A 22,290-nucleotide genomic window follows, 5' to 3' on the forward strand; every position below is an offset into this window, starting at 1 on the left:
GTTTGATAAATAAATTTTTATTAGTAGCTTTTAATGTTTTTTAAAATGTTATCTTTAGCTTTTTATATTTTATATTTTATTTTTATTTTTATTATCTTTTTTAAATAAAATATGATTTTATTATTTTAATTATTGTACTATTGCTTTCATATTTTTTTATATTACATTATTTATTTTAACCATTGAACTATTTATAATATTTAATTTATTATTTTAACATTATATTTCACAAAATTGACAATAATAAATGTTAGATGATTTTATTTGTTATTTCAAAAAAATATTTAATAATTTAATTTTGACTATTACGTTAATTAACATAACAAAATTAAAATATCTATTTAAGTGTATTCAATTATTTTATTTTAAATTTGATTAAAAAATAGTGTGAGATTAATATTAATAGAATACTTTAATATGAAAAATATAATAATTATAACTAAAATCATGATATTGATATGAAATAGTTCCAACATAAGATAAGATGAGTATTATCTTTTCAACACAATTTATTTCATGTCCAATGATCAATCAACATTTGAGAATCAAGTTAAGGAACACAAATTGTTATTACTGGTGTCAACTGTTGTTGATAGAGGATTTATATCTTTGCTTAACCAATTATATTTAGGATCTTTTGAGATAAACTTCTTTATAAGTATTTTTAGAAAAAAGAGAACATGAAGTTAAAATGAATCAACTAATTTTCTCTATTAAATGTGTGTAACTTAGTTAACAACACTTTTTAGTTTGTGAGAAAGAACCTCTTCGATCTTTGCAAAATACGCTCTCTAGGAGAAATGAGAAACCTTCAGTGTGAACAAGCTCCGAACCGAATAATTATTGTTGTTGTTAATAAAAAAAATCAATCAAGTTTTTCTCATGAATTAAAATTAATTTATGTATTTCAATTTTTTAAGAAAGGAAAAATAAAACAATAAGTACACACTTTATGATCTATTTGATCCTTATCTTATTTTTTGGTTCAGATTAATTCTTTATCTTTTAAAAAATTTATTTTGATCACTTTTTTTTATATTTAGTTTAGTCTTTCGATTTATCTAAGATTGATGTTATTAGTTATTTAAGAATATTTTTTTTTGTTAAAAATGAAGTGGAGGGGAAGGGGAGAAAACTAAACCAAGAAATGATAAAAGAAAAAAAAAACTAAACCAAGAAAACTCATTTTTAAATAATTAACGATGTCAATTTCAAATGGAATGAATGATCAAATTAAACAAAATAAATAAGTTAAAGAATTAAATTGAAACAAAAAAAAATAAGATAAAGGATTAAATAATTTTTTTTAAAAAAAATAAAAGATTAAAATGTAAAAAAATAAAAGACGAAATTAAAATTTTTAAAAGATAAAAGGTTCAAAATTAACTAAAAAGTAAAATGAGGTCCACTGTAATCTACGGAAACAACTATTTTGTTTTTAATATTTTTATGAATATTTATATAAAAATTTATTCAAAAGTAACCATACTTAGCTAGAGCAACTGTAATTATACCCCTTTCTCTTGAGTGTGTTATACAACCCCTCAAGGATTTTTGCTTTTTTAGGTTAAATATATTATAGGTCTTAATAAGTTTTTAAACTTTACTCGGGATTTTTAATAATTTTGTTGTTGTTGCGTTGGATATCTAATATATTAAAAAAATTGTTTTTGATCTCTCTCATCTGTTGAAAATTTTTAAATGCTATTTCTAGCAACTTAAAAATAGTTGTTATTTATTTCAAATTTTAAATTATAATTTTTGAAAATAAAAGACCAACAGAATCAATTAAAAAAGAAAACGGATTTGTGCTCCCTCACCAGGAATCCTCTTATCTTTCTACCATCGTACCGTGAATTAGACCACTCCACATCCACATCCATCAGAACACATCAGAAATTAATACTAACTAACAAACTAAAAAAACACGGTCTGTACCCTGATCGAATAAATTAACAATAGAAATCTGAAGCTGAGATTCAAATACAAAGCAAAGCAATGAAACATTTAGCCTTAATTATATTTTTAAGTCCCTCCAATTTAGAAGTTTATCTATTTTAATCTCTAAAATAAAAAATTTCATTTTTTTTCAAGTTAAAAATATTCAAGGAAGCAAAAGTCATTACTCATCAGTGATTCCACCACTAACCAACCAGAGAGTACAGTACATGTACATCGCTACCGGTAATGATTGTTATGGTGATTCCATCTGAGTCGTGAGACACCTTCAATTTGACGGATCTTACTTTTTCTAATTAGGAACAGTGGTAAAAAAGAAAAGAAGAGACATCCTAATACTATTTAAATTATGCGTCAATGATTAACATATCATTGATTTCAAGAAAACTGAACTTGAATTCTTTCAAGTAAAATATGGATTGAATAGAAAACAAATGTCACTAGTAGAGATAGTCACTTAAGTTTCTTGATAAAAAAATCATTAACAAAATTTGTGATACTCTGCATTGACTTAACTAGTTCCTAAGCACTAAAAAGTATCTCTAACAAGGATTAGCACCAAACACCAAAAGTGGCGTTGATAGGATTCAGATTCACAAAGAGAAGGTAGAAGTTTACTCGATGAAATCCTTAGCAATTTGTTGTGTTGGGATTTTCTTTCTTTCTTTAAGATGACATAGGCTATATTTGAATGCATATTCCATAATTAATTCCAAATCATAAATGAAAAAGAAAAAAAAAATACTTATGATCGAACTTGTCTAAACATGCATGCATATAGTTATCGTTTTGTTGCGTGTATATAGCAAGTGAACGACAAGCAGCGCATGTTGTTCCGAAATAAAAAGTAGGCATCAATGTAGTTTTGAAAGCAGTAAAGTAGTACAATGATATTTGGGCGGGTCTGAAAGAAAAGTGTAAAGCAGAGAGAGCTAGAGTCGAAGGAGGCGCTTACAGGCTTTGAGGATCTTATTGGGTCCTCCTCCTCTCTGCTTCTTCTTAGATCCAATAGGCGGTGGCGTGTACTGGTCGTGGATCCTGCAGTATCTTTCTGAAACTGATGAAGATCTTCTCATTGAGAATGCCCTCTGAAACTGAAACTGAGATGAAGAAGAAGAAGAAGAAGCACTCCTACCCAGCATCACTCCGAATTTCTCTCCTTCATTGCTTTCTGAAAATTCATCCATGGATCTTGCAGATTGCTGGCTGCTGGACTCATCGCTAATCCTGGAATACCCACTCATCATGGATCCAGTCGAGAAAGAAAGAAACGAGGGTGGGGGCAGCTCGAACCTCGAGAGAGATAGATAGATATTTGACTAAAATGTCCCAGTCCGCAATCCACATGTTCTTGATGTGACTTTACATAAATATAATAGAGCTAGATTTCCATTCATTCATTTTGAGTTGAGGTAAATTAAACATAAATCCATCATGCGGAGGAATTTTATTTTATTTTCTACACTCTCAAATTAGTAAAAAAGGGCTATGTATTGTAACAAATATATTACTATGGGGTAATTGTTGTTGTAATGTTTAGGGTCCACAGAATACACGTGTCAAACTACGAGGTTCTCCGATACACATGTCAGTCTTGACATAAGAGTCAGGACGTCATGTCCTTAACAGAAGGACTCTCAAATTGACATGTTTTCTCTAACCACTTTACCATTTGAATATGTTGTAATCTCCTTATCTCGTGACAGATTGTTAGGAATGCAGGGATAACCCCTTAGAATTCGAGGACTAAGGGAGGCCTCCAATGAAGAAAGATGAGAAGAAGAAAGTATGATAATTTTCCTGTTGCCTTTCATACAAGACAAAGGTTCAATATATATCTAACATAGGTACTAAACGACACCAACTGACAAGGTGCAGACATGGAATAATAGACTCGCAATACTAACAAAATTATTCTAATACTAACGAAATTATTCTAACAAACATGCATAAGACATATTCTGTTAATCCAATCCTATGCTGCCAACTATTCCTTCCAATAACCGATTTTAGAACCTCTTCACATATAATCTTTCAAGTGCTTGGATGGTTGGATTTTCCTTTTAGGCCTTTCATTGCTACTATTGGGACCTTGTACCTCCATAGTTCCTGGCTTATCATCCCTTGCCCCTTCAGGAAACACCTTGTCCTCAAGGTAGTAAGTTTCTTTCAACTCGGCCCACTCGGTGTAACAGCCGTAACTTTCAATAAGTAATTAAGAAATTAATAAATTACTAAATAAATAAATAAGTAAAAAAAAAATTATTAGGTCATAAATTCCCACTATATAAGCCAAATGTTAACCTAGAGCAGCTTTTTGAAAAACACATTCTGTTTCTTTCTTCTTTTCTGACGCACAAGAACCCTAACAGAGCAACCAGAGGAGGAGCTCTAGAGAGCACCAGAGATGCCACCATTGCTAACATAGAACATTTAAGCGACTACATCGAGGTAAGGGATAAGTTACTCACGCTTGGGGATTAGAATGAACATGTGTAGGGATCCCTAGAGGATCAATTTTTGGGTTATTTTGGGGTGTTTATGAATTTAATTATGTTTTCATGTTTAATCGCGGATTGAGTGTGTTTGATGAACCAATTGGTGTTCTGTTGCGAGTTTGTTGTAGAATTGATGGGTTCCTGTGTTAGATGTGTACCTTAGGAATTAGAATTCTTTATAATTAGCATAAAAATCATGTGGTGGTGATTTTGTTTATATCAGATATGTTGGCCTTTCAATCTTGTTCTTTTTATTTTTTTTTATTTTTTTTCACACCGCAATGTATACGTGTACATATATATTGATACTGTTTTTTTTACAAACTTTACATTTTATTTCACGTGGGTGATTTCTCGTCATGAAATTCGTATGTGTAGGGATTGTTGGATAATTGAATTGACTGAAATCATTTAAAGAAATTAACTTAAGTTGTATTCACATTGTAATTAGGCATTTTCTTGATGTTGGTAACTTAATTGAAATATATTTAGAATATAGGTATACATGTTGTTCATAGAAATCAATATGAGTATATATTTTATTGTTATATATAATTTGTATATACTTAATGATATATTTAATATTATTGTGATTATTTTATATTAATGTATATTTAATACTTTTTATGTTATATATATATATATATATATATATATTACGTTAATATATATTTTGTTATATATATATATATATATATATATATATATATATATTTTAATATAATATACTTATATATATATTTTACGTGTATTTTATAGTTATTTGTTTATAAGCCTTGAAGTTAAATATTGTATGTTATTATTATTATGATACATTGTTATTTAATTGTTGAGTATATTTTGTAATTAGTTAAAGTGTGAAATGTTAAACTCTAGACATGAAATATGGTTGTGAATGAGTGTGTGATTGATATTTGTAGTGATATTACTTGTCATGTGAGTTATGAGTTATACAGTAACCCGACCAGTGTTTACCTTGAGAGAACTTTTATGCGCAGTGTTAAAGGAAATTGTAGGATTCCTAGTTAGGATCCTGAAGGGTTAAACTATAGCGCAATTTGTTAAATATGTTTGAAATATAAGAGTGAGGTCGTGGGTATTATATAACTCATAAACAGTGTCTGCGTGAAAAAAAAAAATATTTTAGGGGTTGGACCTGAATCAGGAAGGTGAGGCCCAAACGGATTCTTGGGATTCTAGGCCTTGGGGGTAAAGATACTCGGTTTGAGTGCTCCTTTAAGCCCATGTTGATCCCATGTTGTTGGGGCATTCTCGCAAAACAGAGTAACCCTGACTGGTCACCTTATGATGTTACTTAGTGAGAGTGACCGAGTATACCCATTGTGTGGTGTGCTTTGTCATGTACTCCTAAGCGCCCCAGTGTTGTTTTTCACTGACATGGTACCACATTGCATATATGCTTGAGTCTTAGTATAATTGTTGCATAACGCTTGTGTTTGAATTTCATTGAGTTAACAATTGTGGTTGATGTTATTTTATGGAGTGTGTAAACTTGAATGGGTGTGAATAATGCGTGCGATTTTGTGCAGTAATGTTATTTATATAAATTCAGCTTTAAGTATTATATGTTTCACATGCTCTAATGTTTTACTATATACGAATGTGATAACTCACTCCCGGTGTGTGTTTGTGTTTGGGCTGATTGCCACTTTGTTTTAGGTGAGCCTTCATATGATGAGTCACATGCTAGAGATGGAGAGAATTAGTCTGTGATAGGGATATGCTCTGATAAGTGTGACATTGGGGCATAGGATTTTACTTCGCATATTATGATTTTCACATGTTATGATTTACTGAATGATACAATTGCGTTATACTTTTCTACTTTAGTTTCTTTTTATTATTTATTTAGAGTGGACGACCTTGTTTTGAGCCGGGATAATCTTACCTTTTATTTATATAAAAAAAATTCTATTATGTTTTCACTAAGCGGATGTGGACCTTTATCCTTTTGAATTGATTTAAATTAAATGTGTTTTAAAATAAAAAAATTATTAATTAATTTTGCATGTTTTTTTTCCTTCTTTTGTTATCATGTGTTTATAATCTTTGAAATAAATTTTGTATAATTTATTTAATTAGTTAGTTATAATTGTAAGGGTAGAGGGTGTCACATTTAGTGGTATCAGAGCAGGTCGAACCTTTCGGCCATGTGTGTTATGAGCTTTCTGTGTTTCCTTGTATACTCTGATGTGTTGTATTTGTTTTGTTTCATTAGAGGTGTACTCTATTGTGTTGGTATTTTTTTTTCAAAGTTTTGTTTCTTGCGTGACATAGGAAGTAATGGCTGCGAGAAATGAGCGAGAACGACTTCTTACCGAGGCCTTGAACAACTTGGCGCAAGTTATGGCCAATCAGGGAGGCGGTGGAGGAGCAACTATGTACCATGGGTTAGATCGCTTTCAGAGGAACAACTCACCTACTTTCAAAGGGGGTTATGATCCTGAGGGTGCTGAGGCTTGACTGAGGGAGATTGAGAAGATCTTCCGGGTGATGGAGTGTCAGGACCATCAGAAGGTGTTGTTTGCTACTCACATGCTAGCAGATGAGGCGGAGTACTGGTGGGAGAACACTCACCCACGTTTAGAGGGAGCAGGTGGTGTTGTTGTCCAATGGGAGACTTTCAGACAAACTTTTATGGAGAAATATTTTCCAGAAGATGTGAAGAATAGGAAGGAGATGGAGTCTCTCGAGCTGAAACAGGAAAGTATGACGGTGGCAGAGTATGCGGCGAGGTTTGAGAACCTTGTAAGGTATTTTCCTCATTATTAGGGGGAAGCAGGGGAGAGGTCCAAATGCGTGAAATTTGTCAATGGCCTTCGACCAGAAGTAAAGATGATGGTAAATTATCACGGTATTCACAACTTTGCACAGTTGACCAATATGTGTAGAATCTTTGATGAAGATCAGTGGGAGAAGGCTGCTTTTTCCAGGAATGTCAATGCTAGTCATGGGAAAGAGAAGAAGCTTGTGACTCACAGTCGTGCTAAGCCATATTCTGCCCCTCCCGGGAAATATGGAAACCATTCTGGAGGACTGAGGACCAGTGGAGGACTTCAACTAGTTGGTGGGAGTTCTCAGCCAATTAACAGGGTGTCTCAGTCTGCGGGTAGAGGTAATGGTGGTAGTGGTGCTCCTGCTATTGTTACTACACCACTCAGGTGTGGGAAGTGTGGTCGGCTTGGGCATATTGCTCGTGAGTGCACAGATAGAGAGGTGACTTGCTTTAACTGCCAAGGTAAGGGCCACCTCAGTACCAGTTGCCCATATCCGAGGAGGGAGAAGAGGAGTGGAAGTCTGAATAATCAGAGTGGACGACCAAGGACCACAGGGAGAGTGTTTGCTCTTAGTGGTGCTGATGCCGCACAGTTTGATGAACTCATCCAAGGTATGTGTTTCATAAGTCAAGTTCCCTTGGTTGTATTGTATGATTCAGGTGCGACCCATTCATTTATTTCTCGTGTTTGTGTTGAAAAACTTGCCTTGCCTGTGTCTTCCTTGAAATTTGACTTGATTGTGAATACACCTACTAGTGGGTCTGTTTTAACTTCTGATGTGTGCTTGCAATGTCCTGTCTTAATTTTTGATAGACAGTTTCAAATTGATTTTGTTGTTTTACCTTTGAGTCAGATTGATGTTATTCTTGGTATGGACTGGTTATCTTCCAATCATGTCTTATTAAATTGTTTTGAGAAATCTGTTGTCTTTTCTGAGTCTGGTGTGAGTGAAGGTGATATGTTTTTGTCTGCTAACCAAGTTGAGGCATCTTTGAGGGAGGATGCACGGATATACATGATCTTAGCTAGTATGAGTGTCGAGACTACAAACCCTGTGAGTGATATACCATTGGTGAGAGAGTTTCCAGAGGTGTTTGAGGAGGTGTCAGGATTACCACCAGAGAGAGAGGTTGAGTTCTCTATAGACCTAGTGCCCGGTACTGGACCCATATCCATAGCACCTTATAGGATGTCCCCTATGGAGTTGAGTGAGCTTTAGAAACAATTAGAGGAACTTTTAGAGAAACAATTTGTGAGGCCTAGTGTGTCACCCTGGGGAGCACCGGTGTTGTTAGTTAAGAAGAAGGATGAGACTATGAGGCTATGTGTAGATTATTGTCAGTTAAATAAGGTAACGATTAAGAATAGGTACCCTTTTCCTAAGATAGATGACCTGATGGACCAATTAGTAGGGCCTTGTGTGTTCAGTAAGATAGATCTTAGGTCAGGTTACCACCAGATTAGAGTAAAGCCTGAAGATGTTCCGAAGACTGCCTTTAGGACCCGTTACGGTCATTATGAGTACTTGGTTATGCCTTTTGGTGTGACCAACGCCCCTGGTGTGTTCATGGATTATATGAATAGGATCTTTCACCCCTACCTAGATAGTTTTGTAGTGGTCTTCATAGATGATATCTTAGTGTATTCTAAGACTAGAGAGGAACATGAGGAGCATCTGAGAGTTGTGTTGCAAACCCTCAAAGACAATAGACTGTATGCTAAGTTGTCCAAGTGTGATTTTTGGCTAGAGGAGGTGAGCTTCTTAGGGCACGTTATATCTAAGGGAGGGATAGCAGTAGATCCTTCCAAGGTAGAGGTAGTGATGAGTTGGGAGAGTCCTAAGTCAATGTTTGAGATTAGGAGCTTTCTTGGCTTAGCAGGATACTACCGTAGATTCATAGAGGGTTTTTCTAAGCTAGCCTTTCCTTTGACTAAGCTTACTCGTAAGGGTCAAGCTTTTGTGTGGGATGCCCAATGTGAGAGTAGTTTCTGTACCCTTAAGAAAAGGTTGACCACTGCACCAGTTTTAGTGTTACCTAACCCGAGTGAATCTTTTGTGGTGTATTGTGATGCGTCCAAGATGGGTTTGGGTGGAGTGCTTATGCAACGGGGACAGGCAATGGCCTATGCTTCTCGACAGCTTAAGATACATGAAAGGAATTATCCCACACACGATCTTGAGTTAGCAGCCGTAGTTTTTGCTCTTAAGCTTTGGAGGCATTACCTTTATGGATCTAAATTTGAAGTGTTTAGTGACCATAAGAGCCTTAGATATTTGTTTGATCAAAAAGAGCTTAACATGAGGCAGAGGAGATGGTTAGAGTTCCTTAAGGATTACGATTTTGAGCTTAGCTATCACCCAGGTAAAGCCAATGTAGTAGCGGATGCCTTAAGTAGGAAATCCCTTCAAATTTTTGCTTTGATGGTTAAAGAGTTGGACCTCTTAAAGCAGTTTAGAGACATGAGTTTGGCATGTGAGATCATCTCTAGTAGCATTAAGTTGGGTATGTTGAGAGTCACCAGCGAACTCTTGAGCGAGATCTGTGAGGGTCAGAAGTCTGACCCATTCTTGTCAGCCCAGTTAGAGTCCATAGTCGCAGGGAGAGAGAGTTGTTTTAGAGTGGGAACTGATGGAGTCTTGAGGTTTCAAGATAGGGTGTGTGTTCCTAGTGTACCCAAACTTAGAAGAACGATTTTGGAAGAGGGCCATAGAAGTAGTCTGAGTATCCACCCGGGAGCGACTAAGATGTACCATGACCTTAGGCAGATGTTTTGGTGGCCGGGTCTGAAGAAAGAAGTTAATGAGTTTGTCCTTGCATGCCTAGTGTGTCAGAAAACTAAGATAGAACACCAGAAGCCTTCAGGGAAGTTGCAACCTTTAGAGATACCTGAGTGGAAGTGGGATAGCATCTCCATGGATTTCGTGGTGGGGTTACCTAGGACCCCCAAAGGTTTAGATTCCATTTGGGTTATTGTAGACAGGTTGACCAAATCTGCTCACTTCATTCCAATTAACATCAGATATTCTTTAGAGAGGTTGACTAGCTTGTACGTCAGTGAGATAGTTAGACTACACGGTGTTCCTTCTAGCATAGTCTCTAATAGAGATCCCAGATTTACCTCTAGATTTTGGGAGAGTCTTCATAAAGCCTTGGGGACCAAGCTTAGGTTGAGTTCTGCTTACCACCAACAAACTAACGGTCAAATCGAGCGCACCATCCAATCCTTAGAGGACCTCTTGAAAGCCTGTGTGTTAGAGCAGAGGGGTAGTTGGGATAGTTTCTTACCCTTGATAGAGTTTACATACAACAATAATTTTCACTCTAGCATAGGTATGACGCCTTACGAGGAATTGTATGGTAGAAGATGTAGGACACCTTTATGTTGGATAGATTCCAGTGAGAGCATTGCCTTAGGACCTGAGGTAGTTCAGCAGACCATTGAAAAGGTTAAGTTGATCCAAGAAAGGATGAGAGCAGCCCAAAGTAGGCAGAAGAGCTATTATGATAAGAGAAGAAAGGATCTTGAATTTGCTATAGGTGATCATGTATTTCTGAGAGTCACTCCGTGGACTGGGGTTGGTAGGTCGTTGAAGTCCCGTAAGCTCACACCTAGATTCATTGGTCCCTTTGAAATCCTAAAGCGTGTCGGCCCAGTTGCGTATCAGGTGGCTTTGCCACCATCTCTCTCAAATCTCCACAGTGTCTTCCATATCTCTCAGCTCAGCAAATATGTCCATGATCCGTCGCACGTGATCGAATTGGACAATGTCCAAGTGAAAGAGAACTTGACATATGAAACACAACCACTGAGGATCGACGATCGTATGGTTAAGCAACTAAGGGGGAAAGAGATTCCCTTGGTCAAAGTAGTATGGGGAAGTGCTTCGGGCGAGGATGCCACCTGGGAACTAGAGGGTCAGATGCGTGATGCATATCCTACCTTATTTGATACCGGTAAGTTTCGGGGGCGAAACTTTTTTTTAATGGGGTGGAATTGTAACAGCCGTAACTTTCAATAAGTAATTAATAAATTAATAAATAAATAAATAAGTAAAAAAAATAAATAAATAATTATTAGGTCATAAATTCTCACTATATAAGCCAAATGTTAACCTAGAGCAGCTTTTTAGAAAACACATTTTGTTCCTTTCTTCTTTTCTGACGCACAAGAACCCTAACAGAGCAACCAGAGGAAGAGCTCTAGAGAGCACCAGAGACGCCACCATTACTAACAGAGAACATTTAAGCGACTACATCGAGGTAAGGGATGAGTTACTCACGCTTGGGGATTAGAATGAACATGTGTAGGGATCCCTAGAGAATCAATTTTTGGGTTATTTTGGGGTGTTTATGAATTTAATTATGTTTTCATGTTTAATCGCGGATTGAGTGTGTTTGATGAACCAATTGGTGTTCTGTTGCGAGTTTGTTGTAGAATTGATGTGTTCCTGTGTTAGGTGTGTACCTTAGGAATTAGAATTCTTTATAATTAGCATAAAAATTGTGTGGTGGTGATTTTGTTTATACTAGATATGTTGGCCTTTCAATCTTGTTTTTTTTTATTTTTTTTCACACCGCAATGTATACGTGTACATATATATTGATACTGTTTTTTTTACAAACTTTATATTTTATTTCACGTGGGTGATTTCTCGTCATGAAATTCGTATGTGTAGGGATTGTTGGACAATTGAATTGGCTAAAATCATTTAAAGAAATTAACTTAAGTTGTATTCACATTGTAATTAGGCATTTTCTTGATGTTGGTAACTTAGTTGAAATATATTTAGAATATAGGTATACATGTTGTTCATAGAAATCAATATGAGTATATATTTTATTGTTATATATAATTTGTATATACTTAATTATATATTTAATATTATTGTGATTATTTTATATTAATATATATTTAATACTTTTTATATGTTATATATATATATATATATTTTTTTTTTAATATAATATACTTATATATATATATTTTACGTGTATTTTATAGTTATTTGTTTATAAGCCTTGAAGTTAAATATTGTATGTTATTATTATTATGATACATTGTTATTTAATTGTTGAGTATATTTTGTAATTAGTTATAGTGTGAAATGTTAAACTCTAGACATGAAATATGGTTGTGAATGAGTGTGTGATTGATATTTGTAGTGATATTACTTGTCATGTGAGTTATGGGTTATACAGTAACCCGACCAGTGTTTACCTTGAGAGAACTTTTATGCGCAGTGTTAAAGGAAATTGTAGGATTCCTAGTTAGGATCCTGAAAGGTTAAACTATAGCGCAATTTGTTAAATATGTTTGAAATATAAGAGTGAGGTCGTGGGTATTATATAACTCATAAACAGTGTCTGCGTGAAAAAAAAATATTTTAGGGGTTGGACCTGAATCAGGAAGGTGAGGCCCAAACGGATTCTTGGGATTCTAGGCCTTGGGGGTAAAGATACTCGGTTTGAGTGCTCCTTTAAGCCCATGTTGATCCCATGTGGTTGGGGCATTCTCGCAAAACAGAGTAACCCTGACTGGTCACCTTATGATGTTACTTAGTGAGAGTGACCGAGTATACCCATTGTGTGGTGTGCTTTGTCATGTACTCCTAAGCGCCCCAGTGTTGTTTTTCACTGACATGGTACCACATTGCATATATGCTTGAGTCTTAGTATAATTGTTGCATAACGCTTGTGTTTGAATTTCATTGAGTTAACAATTGTGGTTGATGTTATTTTATGGAGTGTGTAAACTTGAATGGGTGTGAATAATGCGTGCGATTTTGTGCAGTAATGTTATTTATATAAATTCAGCTTTAAGTATTATATGTTTCACATGCTCTAATGTTTTACTATATACGAATGTGATAACTCACTCCCGGTGTGTGTTTGTGTTTGGGCTGATTGCCACTTTGTTTTAGGTGAGCCTTCATATGATGAGTCACATGCTAGAGATGGAGAGAATTAGTCTGTGATAGGGATATGCTCTGATAAGTGTGACATTGGGGCATAGGATTTTACTTCGCATATTATGATTTTCACATGTTATGATTTACTGAATGATACAATTGCGTTATACTTTTCTACTTTAGTTTCTTTTTATTATTTATTTAGAGTGGACGACCTTGTTTTGAGCCGGGATAATCTTACCTTTTATTTATATAAAAAAAATTCTATTATGTTTTCACTAAGCGGATGTGGACCTTTATCCTTTTGAATTGATTTAAATTAAATGTGTTTTAAAATAAAAAAATTATTAATTAATTTTGCATGTTTTTTTTCCTTCTTTTATTATCATGTGTTTATAATCTTTTAAATAAATTTTGTATGATTTATTTAATTAGTTAGTTATAATTGTAAGGGTAGAGGGTGTCACATTTAGTGGTATCAGAGCAGGTCGAACCTTTCGGCCATTTTAAAATTGTGTAATCGTTTACACAATACTTGTAATTGATTACCAGAGTTCTAAACATTTTGATTTTCAAAATTTAAACATGGAGAGTCACATCTGTTGATGTGTAATCGATGACACCTTAATGGTAATCGATTACCAGTGACTGATTTTGAAAAATAAATTTCCAAAAGTCACAAATCTTCAAGTGACTTGTTTCTGAAGATTTTTTCAAAAGTCACAACTTTTTAAGTGACTAGTTTTGAAAAGAGTCACAATTTTTAAAAGGTGACTAGTTTTAAAGAAATTGCCAAGAGTCACAAACTTTTAACTTGAGTCATCAAGAGATTATAAATATATGACCATGGCATGAATTTCAGATCATCCTTCAACAATCTTTCAACGCTTTTCTACAGAACTTTCTAACTCATTTCTCTTCATCTTTCTAAAAAGTTTTTGTTCAATCCTTTCTTTTTCAAGAAAAGTTCTTTGATCAAAACTTGTGCTATTCCTTTTCATTCTCTTGTCTCTTTGCCAAAAGAATAGAAGGACTAACTGTCTGAATTCTTTTGTGTCTCTCTTCTCCCTTTGCGAAAAGAATAAAAGGACTAACCGCCTGAATTCTTTTGTGTCTCTCTTCTCTCATCCAAGAGAATTCAAAGGACTAACTGCCTGAGAATTCTTTTGATTCTTCCCTTCCCCTTAAACAAAAGATCTCAAAGGACTAACCGCCTGAGAAATCTTTTGTTTCCCCTTACAAAGATTCAAAGGACTAACCGCCTGAGAATTCTTTGTTCCAACACATTGGAGGGTACATCCTTTGTGGTACAAGTAGAGTACATTTACTTGGGGATTGTTATACTGAGAACAAGAGAGGGTACATATCTTGTGGATCAGTTCAAGTGGAGGGTACATCCACTTGGTTTTTCAAAGAGAACAAGGGAGGGTACATCCCTTGTGGATCTTTGGCTTGTAAAGGATTTTACAAGGTTGAAAGAAATCTCATGAACCGGTTGGTTGCTTGGGGACTGGACGTAGGCACAGGTTGTGGCCGAACCAGTATAAATCTTGTGTTTGTCCTCTTCTTCGCTACACTCTTTAATTTCCGTTGTGTACTTTTAATTGCCTCTTTTACTTTTGGTTAAGTTTCTATTTTTGTTCTTTACTTTCTTAACTTAGTAGTAAAAGCCTAGTTGAATCTAGTAACGTTAAGAAGGGTAATTTTCAATTAGTCAAGTCACATTAATAATTAATTCAACCTCCCTTCTTAATTATTCTGAGGCCACTTGATCCAACATTGGCTGTTTCCAGGTTATTCATTTTCTGGATAAGGTCGTTGAGTTTAATGGCCATGAAGGTTTGGGTTGTTGCGAGATTAAGTTTGGTGGAGGTGAGTTTGGCAATGGTGTCCTCAATGTGGTCCAAGTTGGATTTGGAGCTCGTAGAATTAGCCATGGAGCTCAATGAAAGCACCAAGATGTTAGGAATGCAGGAATAACCCCTTAGAATTCGAGGACTAAGGGAGGCCTCCAATGAAGAAAAATAAGAAGAAGAAAGTCTGATGATTTTCTTGCTGTCTTTCATACAAGGCAGAGGTTCAATATATAGCTAACATAAGTACTAAACGACACCAACCAACAAGGTGCAAACATGGAATAACAGATGCACAATACTAACCTGATTATACTAATACTAACAAAATTATTCTAACAAACAAGCATATGCCATATTCTCTTAATCCAATCCTATGTTGCCAACAATTCCTTCTAATAATCGAATTCAAAACCTTTTAACATATAATCTTTCAAGTGCTTGGATGGTTGGATTTTCCTTTTGGGTCGTTCATTGCTACTATCGGGACCTTGTAGCTCCATAGTTCCTGGCCTATCACAGGTATTTAATTATCTATAAGTTACAATAATTATCCACTAGCTATTATCTACAAGCTAGTAATTATTTGTAAGGGTTTTTACATCTCGTAATAGTCCCTACAAACAAGGACCTGCAGCTTCCACTCCACTCTATAAATACCAAGTTCTATCTCACTCTTTTCACTCACTCATTCTCACCTAACTCTCATACTTACTTTAGCATCAGAGTCCTTTGTTTTGAAGGTTTCATCTCTTATCCTCTTAACAAAGGTTACTCTCAATCCGACGTGCGAGATCATGGAACTTAGCTTGGCCATGTCCATCTTAACGTGAGACAACTTCAAATTTTAGTAAGTACAATTGCCTTGTAACCAAAACTCACATGCACATCATGTGCTAGAACTCAACACAACATGTGATTCATTTCATGTCATATGACCACACCACCGTCAATATTCATTGGTAAAAATTACTAATTCATACACATCCATAAGTACTGTTCACCTTGGTCATGGACTGCTATATTTGCTTCATCGGTACAAGTCGTTTTCTAATTTAGTTCAAATGAAGAATTTTCAGGGGCCATTTGCAGCTTTCATACGGAACTACATTTGGAAACGACATTAGTAAAAGAAAACACAAATTAATTAATGAGATGGGATGGATCAAACTGTTAGTGTCAAGAACATATGAGTTCCTTGACGCACTCACTTGCACGAATAGAGAAAAATGTATGAAATTGGAGAGAGAGAGTTTTTGATCACAATCTATCCTTTTCTGCAAATGTATAAACTCATTCAACAATCTTATTGAATGATCAATTGTATTTATACATCATTGTTAAAGACTGAAATGATAAAATTGAAAATTACAACTCAACACCTTACTTTCTGTTTTTTAGCAACAAACTACTAACTAATTAATTAACTTTCTAACAAATGAAAGCTAACTGACTTATCCACAAATGGATTAGGATTACTACAACACCCTCCTTTAATTCTGATCCTCAATCAGCTTTAATCATCAGTTTACTTCTTAGTTCTTTAAACTTGGCTTTCTTCAATGGTTTTGTTAGTAAATCAACAAGGTTATCTTCTAATTTGTAGTAGATGAGCTTGATCTTTCCTTTGTTAACTTTGTCCCTGATAAAATGATACCTAGTATCAATGTGCTTGTTGTTCCCATGATCTACTGGGTTCTTAGAAAGACTGATTGCTGACTTATTATCAATCAGCAAGAAAACTCTTTCCTTCTTTTGAATCTTCATTTCTTTTAGCATTTTTCTCAACCACAGACCTTGACATGCTCCAAGGGAAGCTGTTATATACTCAACTTCACAAGTAGATAATGCTACTGGATCTTATTTCTTCGAGCTCCAAGATATTAGAGCTCCACCATACATGAACACATAGGTCGCAATGCTCTTCCTGTCATCCTTGTCCCTCCTCCAATCTGAGTTAGTATAACCAAGCAGATTTTGATTTGATTCATTTTGTCCAAAAGGTAGCAACACTCGATAATCAGTTGTGCCCTTCACATACCTTAAGATCCTCTTTGCAGCCATCATGTGAGAAATCTTAGGTGCCTTCATAAACCTACTTATAGTGCCAACACTATAAGCTATGTCAGGTCTTGTATTACACAAATACCTGAGTGAGGCAACTATTTGTCTGTACAAGGTAGCATCTACTAGTTCTCCTTCATCATTCAAGCTCATAAATAGTCCAGTTTCAGCTGGAGTTGCAGCTGGATTGCAATTGCTCTTCTGAAACTTCACAAGCAAGTCGATTGCGTATTTACTTTGATGCATCACCACACCTGCTTCAGTTTCCTTGAATTCAATGCCAAGGAAATATGATAGTTGACCCAGGTCAGTCATTTCAAATTGCTTCATCAACAATTGCTTAACTTTGTTGATTTCTGACATGTTACTCCCAGTGATCAATAGATCATCCACATAGAGGCACAATAGGATTAAATCTGCAGTAGTCTCTCCTTTAATATAGACACCATGTTCAGAAATACATTTCTCAAACCCAATCTGGTTGAGAACACCGTCAATCTTCTTGTTCTAAGCTCTTGGAGCTTGTTTTAAGCCATACATGGCCTTTTTTAATTTGTACACTTTGTCTTCCTGACCATCAACTTGAAAACCTAGAGGCTGATCAACAAACACATCTTCTTTAAGAGGGCCATTTAGAAAAGCAGACTTGGCATCCAATTGATGCATTCACCACCTTCTCAGACTTGCAATTTCAACTACAAGCCTTATTGTCTCAATCCTTGCTACTGGAGCAAAAATTTCACCATAGTCCACACCTTCTCTTTGCAGGAAACCCTTTGCTACTAATCTTGCCTTGTGCTTAACCACCTCTCCTTTGGGATTCTTCTTCACTTTAAAGACCCATTTAACTTCAATAGGTCTTTTCCCTTTTGGGAGATTCACAAGATCCCAGGTGTGGTTCTTCTTAATTGAGCTCAATTCCTCCTTCATTGCTTGAATCCATTGAGGTTCTTGCAATGCTTCCTCTACATTTATTGGCTGAACACCAACATATAAAGCCAAATGCACTAGATCACCACCTTCAGTGATTTGATAATCTTTATAAACTTCATAATCTCTCAAATTTTGGGGAACTTTTTCACTCTTGTTGACTTTCTTAGATTACCTTGGTCAGATGTGGCAGTTGTTACTACAACATTATTGCCACTATAATCTGCTTCAATAAGGAATCTTGCATTCCTGCTTGTAGGCTCGGGTTCCAGCCTCCAGTTTTTAAACTCATCAAATTCCACATCCCTACTAATTGCAATTTGCTTGGTCCTTGGATCAAACAACCTGTACCCTCCTGTCTCATGGTATCCATGAAATACCATCAATTCACCTTTGTCATCCAGTTTCTGTCTCAACTGGTCAGGAATGTGTTTGTAGCAGATAGCACCCAAAATTCTCAAATGCTTTACATTGGGTTTGATGCTTGACCAAGCTTCTTCTGGAGTCACACCATTTAGTCTTTTTGTAGGACTTCTATTCAACACATACACAAACAGTGGAAGCAACTTCACTCCACAAGTTTTGTGGTAGATCCTTGCATTTGAGCTTGCTCCTAACCATGTTCATAATTGTTCTATTCTTCCTTTCTGTTGCCCCATTATGTTGTGGAGTGTAGGGTGGTGTGAACTCATGTACAATTCCTGATTCATCACAAAATTCTAGGAATTCTTTTGAGGTGTATTCACCACCTCCATTAGTTCTCAAAACTTTAATCTTCCTAGAGCTTTGATTTTCAATATAAACTTTGCCCTTCTTAAAGATATTAAACACATCACTCTTTATTTTGATCATATAAATCCAAGTCTTTCTAGTGAAATAATCTATAAAGGTTACAAAGTACTTGTTTCCTCCAAGGGACTCTACTTGTATAGGGCCACAAACATCTGAATAGATGATTTCAAGCTTCTAAGTTGATTTTATTGGGATAAACTTCTTGAATGGCTTCTTTGTCTGCTTGCATTCCAAATAATCCTTGCATTTCTCCTGTGGTTGCTGTAGGTGAGGAATTCCTTGTGCAAACTTGTGCATTTGAGTAAGATCTCTGAAATTCAGGTGTCCAAGCCTATAGTGCCAAAGCCATTCTTCTTTATTACTTACAACACTAAGACATTCATGCTCAAGTGCTTGCGTTCCAACCTTGAAAGTTCTATTTTCGGTCAATGGTGTTTTTATCATTAGATTTCTGGTTTTGTCATATACCAGCATCATCATGTCCTTCATAGTTATCTTAAAGCCTTTCTGAAGTAACTGACCAAGGCTTAGAAGATTGCTGCTTATGCTTGGAACATAAAGTACATCCTCTATGCAAGTTTCTCTACCATCTTTCCTCTGAATCAGGACATTTCCAATTCCTTCAGCAAGCATAGTGCTGTCATTTACAAATCTCACTTTGCTTTTCATTCTTTCATCTAGACACACGAACCAGTCTTTGTGACCAGTCATGTGTGTAGAGCATCCTGTGTCTAAGTACCATTGACCCTTGTGCAGAAGCAAGCTTCATGATGAATCAAGATTGATTCAAAGAGTTTTGATGATAACAAAGATGATGACAAAAAGCTCAAAAGTCAAGAACACTTCATGATAACAAAGATGATGATCAAAGAATGAGTTCAAGATTGAATCAAGAACACTTCAAGGTTCAAAAGGAAATTTGATTTCAAGAATCAAGAATCAAGTTTCAAGATTCAAGTTCCAAGAATCAAGATCAAGATTCAAGGCTAAAGATTCTAGAATCAAGAGAAGACTCAATCAAGATAAGTATTAAAAAAGTTTTTTCAAAAACTGAGTAGCACATGAACTTTTCTTAAAAACCTTTTACCAAAAATTTTTTACTCTCTGGTAATCGATTACCAAATTGTTGTAATCGATTACCAGTAGCAAAATGGTTTTCAAAAAAGCCTTCAACTGAATTTACAACGCTCCAATTGATTTCAAAATGTTGTAATCGATTACAATGATTTGGTAATCGATTACTAGTGTGTTATTCAAATTTAATTGTGAAGAGTCACATCCTTTCACAAAAAAGCTTTGTGTAATCGATTACCAGTGGTAATTTCTGAACTAAATCAAAAGATGTAACTCTTCCAATAGTTTTCGACTTTTTCAAATGGTTTTTTAAGTTTTTCTAAAGGTTATAACTCTTCTAATGGTTCTCTTGACCAGACATGAAGAGTCTATAAAAGCAAGGCTTTGATTTGCATTTGAATGTACTTTTTCAATACATTCTTTAGACAACAAACTTTTGCCAATTGATTTCTGAGTCTCTTTGAACTTCTTCTTCTTCTTCCTTTTGCCAAAAGCTTTCCAAAGTTTTCTGGTTTCAAACCTTGAAAACTTGTGTTATTCATCTTTTTCATTCCCTTCTCCATTTGCCAAAAAAGAATTCGCCAAGGACTAACCGTCTGAATTCTTTTTGTGTCTCTTTTCTCCCTTTTCCAAAAAAAAACAAAGGACTAACCGCTTGAATTCTTTTGTGTCTCCCTTCTCCCTTGTCAAAGAATTCAAAACGACACAGTCTGATAATTCTTTTGATTCTTCCCTTTCCCATATACAAAAGATTTCAAAGGACTAACCGCCTAAGAATTCTTTTGTATCCCCATTCACAAAGTTTCAAAGGTTGAACCGCCTGAGAACTTTGTCTTAACAAGAGAGGGTACATCCTTTGTGGTACAAGTAGAGGGTACATCAACTTGGGTTGTTGACTAAGAACAAGAGAGGGTACATCTCTTGTGGATCAGTTCTAGTGGAGGGTACATCCACTAGGTTGTTCAAAGAGTACAAGGGAGGGTACATCCCTTGTAGATCTTTTCTTGTAAAAGGATTTTTACAAGGTTGAAAAGAAATCTCAAGGACCGCAGGTCGCTTGGGGACTGGATGTAGGCACGGGTTGTTGCCGAACCAGTATAAAAACTCTTGTGTGTTTGTCTCATTCTTCCCTACTCTTTTAATTTCCGCTGTGCACTTTAATTCCCGCTTTTACTTTTGGTTAAGTTTCTTTTCTATTCTTCATTTACTTAACAACATAGTAAAAGCCTTAGAAAAGTAAATTTTTAATTAGTAAAGGTTTAGGAATAATTAATTCAACCCCCCCTTCTTAATTATTTTGAGGCCACTTGATCCAACACCTTGTCATTAGACGTTGTCTTGTTTGTTGCCATCAACAGGACAAGTTTAGAAACTGAATCTGCTCCTTCTCTAAGTTGAGCCTCATTAGCAGGATTTTTATCCTTGTACCAATAATCAACAACATAGTGTCCTTTCTTTCCAAAGTTGTAACAATTTACATTCTTCTTGTCCAGGTCTTTTTTCCCTCTCTCCCTCGATTTCCAATATGTCCTCCTTTATTGGAACTTTGGTTGCCATTGTTTTTCTGATCTGAGCGCTCTATTGATCCATGGTTTCCTCTTCCTCTTAAGTTCTTGAATCTGCCTCTCTTTCCTCTGGATGATTCATTTCCAGAGCTCTTCAGGTTTTGTTGAGCCTGAAGAGCTGTTTCAGCCAGTTTTGTACTACAATTATTCCTTTCTTGCAATCTTTGCTCATGGGCTTCGAGGGAACCTTGTAATTCATCAATGCTCATGGATTCCAAATCCTTTGATTCCTCAATAGCAACCACAATGTGGTCGAATTTTGGATTCAAGGATCTTAATACTTTTTGTTAGTCGTCTTATACGACTAACTTTTGTATAGAAAACATTTTCCAAAAATTGTATAGTTCCCCAATTTATGGTTATTTCGTAGTAATTTGTAAATAAATCTTGTTTTATTATTAAAAAGATGTCTCTAGAATATTTCCATTGGATTTAATGATGAAATCTGTGCAATTTCAGGTGAAAAAGAGGCTAAGTCATGAAGTTCTAAAAGTGACAGTTGAGCTTAGCTCATCAGTTGGGCCAAACGCGCATCCACCGCTTAGTGCAGCTTCAGCGGGCTTAGCGCGACAAAAGAATCTGGCAGAGCATCAATATCAAGGCTGCGCGCTAAGCGCGAGATCAGTGCGCTAAGCACAACAGTTGTCTTCAACCAGGCTCAACGCACGACTGACGCTGAGCTCAAATCCACTTACTCGTGCTAAGCGCGAAGGTGGCGCTAAGCGCAACATTGCAGGTTCAGAGCCTATTTAAAGTTGTTTTGTGCAAAATTAGGGCAACAATCCAGAGAGTCACCATCATACATAGAAGTCAGAGCACACCATAGTGCCTATTTCGGGAAAAGAG

General features: G+C 35.5%; 1 protein-coding gene across 1 annotated transcript; it reads right to left on the minus strand.

Moving 5' to 3' along the window:
- Window positions 1–2,891: 2,891 nt before the first annotated feature.
- LOC102666599 (uncharacterized) lies at window positions 2,892–3,203 on the minus strand. Its single transcript, XM_006592594.3, has one exon. It carries the CDS (start codon window positions 3,201–3,203, stop codon window positions 2,892–2,894), a length of 312 nt encoding a protein of 103 aa, XP_006592657.2.
- Between the last annotated feature and the right edge of the window lie 19,087 nt (window positions 3,204–22,290).

This window comes from Glycine max, chromosome 12 (assembly GCF_000004515.6).
Source record: "Glycine max cultivar Williams 82 chromosome 12, Glycine_max_v4.0, whole genome shotgun sequence".
Classification (NCBI taxonomy): domain Eukaryota; kingdom Viridiplantae; phylum Streptophyta; class Magnoliopsida; order Fabales; family Fabaceae; genus Glycine; species Glycine max.

Coding starts and splice junctions, on each gene's coding strand:
- LOC102666599 (XM_006592594.3), bottom strand. CDS start 3,203: ATGAGTGGGTATTCCAGGATTAGCGATGAGTCCAGCAGCCAGCAATCT.